This window comes from Gavialis gangeticus, unplaced genomic scaffold (genome assembly GCF_001723915.1).
Source record: "Gavialis gangeticus isolate Ggan-Ray unplaced genomic scaffold, GavGan_comp1, whole genome shotgun sequence".
NCBI classification, from domain to species: Eukaryota; Metazoa; Chordata; order Crocodylia; family Gavialidae; genus Gavialis; species Gavialis gangeticus.
Window position 1 is genome coordinate 8,703,687 of NW_017729029.1, and position 4,849 is coordinate 8,708,535.

Genomic DNA, 4,849 nt, shown 5'->3' on the forward strand with positions numbered 1-4,849 from the left:
CCCTTTCCCCATAACCCCCTGCATTCTTTCTCAGAGCACCTCAGTTTGCCCCTCCTCTGACCCCATACTGATCACTGAGGATGTGTATTGTTCTTTGATGTACAGTGCTACATCCCTTGCCTTTTCCCTGCTCTGTCTCACCCGTACAGCCTGTATCCCTGGCTGTCCACTGCCCAGTCATAGATAGAATCCCACCAGGTTTCTGTGAGCCCCACTAGGTCTGGGTTTTTGCTATCTAGCAGGAGGGCAAGTGCCTCTTGCTTATTCCCCATGCTTCAGGCATTTGTGTAGAGGCATTTGAGGCCTCCTGTAGGTGCCCATGCCGCCCCCTTGTTCCTAAGTCTGCCCTGGCCGCTGTCACTTACTTGGGTACTACCTGTGCGTGTCGCTTGCCTTGACTACAACGTGTCCTTGTGTTCCTCTGCATCCCCAGCCCCTGGTGAACCTAGTTTAAAGCTCACCATATGAGATCAGCCAGCCTGAAAGAAAAAAATGCGCTTACCTTTTGGGGAGAGATGAAGCCCATCCTGTCCAATCATGTCCTCTGTGCGGAAATGCGGGTCGTGGTCCAAGAACCCAAAGCCTGCCTGGTATCACCAGCTCTGAAGCCATTGGTTGACCTTGCCGATGCATGTCTCATGGCACTGTCCATGTCTGCTCAGTGGAAGGATAGAAGAAAAAACCACCTGTGTCCCTGTCTCCTTGAGCTTTACCCCTAGAGCCTTGTAGTCACTCATGATGCAGACTTCAGGAGATTGCTTGGCTCACACCTTTCAGTAGGCACCATAATAGTGATTCCAGTGTTGGGGTCACTGGTAAAACCACCTGCACTTTCAGATAGTGCTTTAAGCTCTGCTTTCTGACCTGTGGCGCTCTGTGTGTTGGCATCAGGCAAACAAGTGGAAAGCACAGCTGTGGTATTCCGTGAGGTTGCCTTCAAAATCAGGAGTGTGTTGTTTAGGATGCATGGAGCCCACTGGAAGTCTTCTGGTAAACCCAAGTATTTGAGTGCTTTTAAACAAGGAAGATCCACCTGAGCTTTGTTACCATGCCCTGTATAAACTCTGGCTGTTACAAGACCATGGATGTGGTATAGGACTGGCCTTGGCTGGCAGTATAATATTTCAGGATGGATTAAATCAGTCAGCACTATGTAAAACTGTTGGCAATTACATTGGTCACCGCACATTCATTCAAATTCTCCATTTTTACATTTTTATTATGTTAGAAAATGAATGATATGAGGTGATTATTTTTTACCTGTGACTTGGTTTTATCTTCTTTTGACTGGCTACTGGAATTTGGCTAAAATGCAGACTAACAGCATTTTAAAATTGATTGATTTACCTAATAAAAGAAAAAAAGATATACTGGCTGCAGAAGAAAAATATTTATCAGAGTATGTTTTGCATATATAATTAAATGATTTATTAAACAAAGGAGGTGGTGTCAGTAGGGAGTGAATTGGACTGATTTGTTTTTGGTTACCATGTCCATCAAAACTTTTTAGGACTAAATCTCAGCCTCTCCCTTTATTTTTTATTAATAGATTGGAAAACAAGCTTTTCTGCTTTTTTCCAACTCCCAACTGGTTTCTTGACTTTGAATGAAGGTAGTCATGGAGCTGAACTAGAAAATCTTCTGTAAGTGCAGCGAGAATAGATTACTGCCATCAAAATTGGGCTTACGGTATCAACAAATTCTGGTTCTAGATGCTTAGTCAGTGGCTTCTACCAGTTCAGTCTCTGACTTTCATTAAAACAAGACTGGTTAAATATTTATTTTCTATTTATTAAAATGGTTTTAATACATTATAGCAAATTTGGACCCTAATGGAGATGATCTTTGTTCAGATTGTAATTTTTAATTAAAATTTGAAATGTTTTAAAACTCAAGCTATTTATTTTAAATCTGATTTAAATAAAAAATCCAATTTTTAAGAAAAAATTATTTGTATTTACCTTGTGGGGCTTCTTTTGTGTCAAGGTATGGATAGCAGTGTTTTCTGGGTAGCACTGCCTTGCTGTGGGGATGCAGGCAGCAGTACTAAAAAAATGCATCCTTGACTGGGGTAGGGGGGTGATGCCTTGCAGCATCTCTTGCCTGCTAGTTTTTCTAGGCTTCCTAATCTCACAAATTTGTCCTCCAGGTGGATGAAGAGTATATGAATCCTCACACTGTTGACCGAGTGCCTCTTGGCAAGCTGCCACTCATGTGGGGCCAGTCTCTTTACATCTTGGGTTGTTTATTAGCAGAGGTAAGACCATACCAGTTACCCCAGTCTGAGACCTTTGGTGGGGGGGCTGTCTCCACTCTGTTTTGTAATCCAAGCTCCGCAGATTTATCACCGACTTGCTGAAAAGGCAAATATCTCAATTGTGAGCATCTAGAGACCCAGCACAAAACGTAGTAGGGAGTGCTCAGCATAGGATCACAGGCAACTAGGGACCTCACAAAGTCATCTAGTCCAGCCCCCCTGCTCAAGGCAGGATCGTCCCTGACTAAACAGGACACAGCGCAGCCAATTGTCTATCCATCCTTGAAAACTTTCAAGAGCAAGTTAAAGATTCCACAGCTTTTCTAGGTAGCCTGTTCCAATGCTTGACCTGAGAAACTCAGGCCTGGATGCTGCTTTAAATCTGCATGATTACACCCTGAGCTGTATGGAATCAGAGGCATTTTCCTTGTAGCCCTTCAGTCACGGGGTCTCTGCCAGGCCTCTCAAATGTAGGTGCTGAGTCTGCTGAAGGGAGTACGGCCTAGCCAAGGCTTGTCTCCATCCTTTCTTCCTCAGATCACTGCCTTGTGCCTTCCATCTGTTCACCAAGCAGCCATTTGTGCAACATGCCTTCACCAGGGCCTGGACATTTGTCTAGGGAGTGTTGTTTGCCTTCCTACCCGGCCCTCCTTTCTGCAATAACGCTTCTCCCAGCCAAACTAGTGAAATCCAGAAGGCAGGATTGTGCAGAGCATTGCACAGTCCTACATCTTGGAGCTGCTCCTGCCATGGCTTGATGAGCCTCATTCCTGTTTCTGACAATACTAGTTCCTTCAGCATCATTGCTGTCCCAGTTTTGAGGGTTTTGGAAATGGACAATGTTAGGCCAAACATTGTTACAGACTGTCAAACAGTCTCCCTAGACTATGTCAAATGAAGCCTAAGTGGGATTAATCATGCAGTGGTTCCCAGCCCCTGGGCCGTGGCCCAGTGCTGGTCTGTGAAGGGTTGGCTGCCAGTCCACAGGAGGGCTGGCTTTAGGACTAGCAAACTGTGCCAGTGACCATGGACTGGCAAACCATGGACTGGAAGTGACCAGCATATTGCGGACCGGCAGCCAACCGTTTTTTATACTGAATATAAAAAAGGGGTGGCTGCTGGTCTGCAGTAAGCCAGCCCTGCTGTGGACCGGCAGCCAACCCTTTGCAGCCCAGCACTGGGCCATGGCCCAAGGGTTGGGAACCACTGCATAATTACACTGAGTATAAAAAAGGGTTGGTTACTTTCCTGCAGTTTGCCAGCCACTTCCAGTCCACGGTTTGCTGGTTCTGAGCACAAAAAGGTTGGGAACCCCTGGGTTAATGAATGAAATCTCTCCTCTGGCCAGGTCATGTTAATTACTTGGAATACTTCAAAGGAAGTAAAGTAGCTCTTGGTAAAGGAAGAGCCACAACTCTTGGATAACTAGCAAAAGGAGGAGGATTTTGCTAGACTGAGCTTCCCTAGAGGACTTAAAAACTAAGTGTGATTCTGGTCTGTTCTTGAACCTTATGGTTCTCAATGGGGTTTCCCACCTGATTTGGACATCGGCATTGATCTGTGCCGCTGATGCATTCTTGTTGCTAATGTACTGGTAGCAGTATCTCCATTGTGGTTATTTCTCCCCACAGGGATTCCTTGCTCCAGGAGAAATTGATCCTTTGAATCGCAGGTTTTCTACCGTCCCAAAGCCAGACGTGGTGGTTCAAGGTGTGTGTGGCAGACTGAGGTTGCTGGTTGCTCTGGGTATGCTGCAGAAGAGGGGAGAGAAACAGCTTTGTTCTGTTCAGTGCAGGCTGGTTTCCAGCTGAGCAGTGAAACTGATGGCTTCCCCCTCACCACATTAGGTAACACTTGAGCATTATTTGGATCTGGAGATAGGTGGTGCAGATGGTCACTATACATGGGTCTGGAAGGCCTCACACACAAGCTAGGCAGCGTCACAGAATGAAGTCTACCTCTCTCTGCCTTAGCGTTCCTGCTGGGCTGCTCTGATCCCTGAAGTCTCGTGTTACATGCATTTGATAGAAATCATAGATGGTGGGAAGATCTCCTGGATGTGGGTGACTGTGGAGAGGGGTGCAGTGCCCTTCTTTCTGGGTTTGTGCTGAGCCAGTCTTACTATGGTGCTAAGGGATGCAGAGCTGCTCAAGGTGCTGTCCTTTTTGGATGGGACTGTCAAAATGGAAGGATCAGGACTCATTTGAAAGGTATCTTGATTCCCCTTAGTTAAACAGCTGTTATGTTACACACCAGAAATGGCTGCATTGCAGTGATTAAACTACCTCATAAAGTTTAAGTATACATTAAGTAGAGGTGCACTGATGCATTGGTCTGATATCGGATTGGTACTGACATAAATAAAATTATCTATATTGGATACTGGCCTTACGTGGTCGGTAATTGGGCTGATAAATGCCTGTGCTGTGAGCAGCCGCAGTGCAGCATGTAGGCAGTGAAGACACAGCCTGCAGCATGGAGAACTGCCTCCAGCTGGTAAGTCTGGGCAGGGAGTGCAGGGCAGATCAAGGTCCTGCTGTGAGGGAGGCAGGAGTTGGAGCTGGGGCAGTGGCAAGTGCTGCTCCGTTGGGG

At 46.1% G+C, this 4,849-nt stretch overlaps 1 protein-coding gene across 1 annotated transcript in view; it reads left to right on the plus strand.

The window, feature by feature from the left end:
* Positions 1 to 4,849, plus strand: part of LOC109300516 (phosphorylase b kinase regulatory subunit alpha, skeletal muscle isoform-like) — a 180,850-nt gene that overhangs the window by 55,954 nt on the left and 120,047 nt on the right. Inside the window, exons 12-13 of the mRNA XM_019521178.1 lie at positions 2,150 to 2,257; positions 3,889 to 3,967. Of these exons, the coding sequence (XP_019376723.1) occupies positions 2,150 to 2,257; positions 3,889 to 3,967 (187 nt within the window). The remainder of the gene's footprint in view (positions 1 to 2,149; positions 2,258 to 3,888; positions 3,968 to 4,849) is intronic.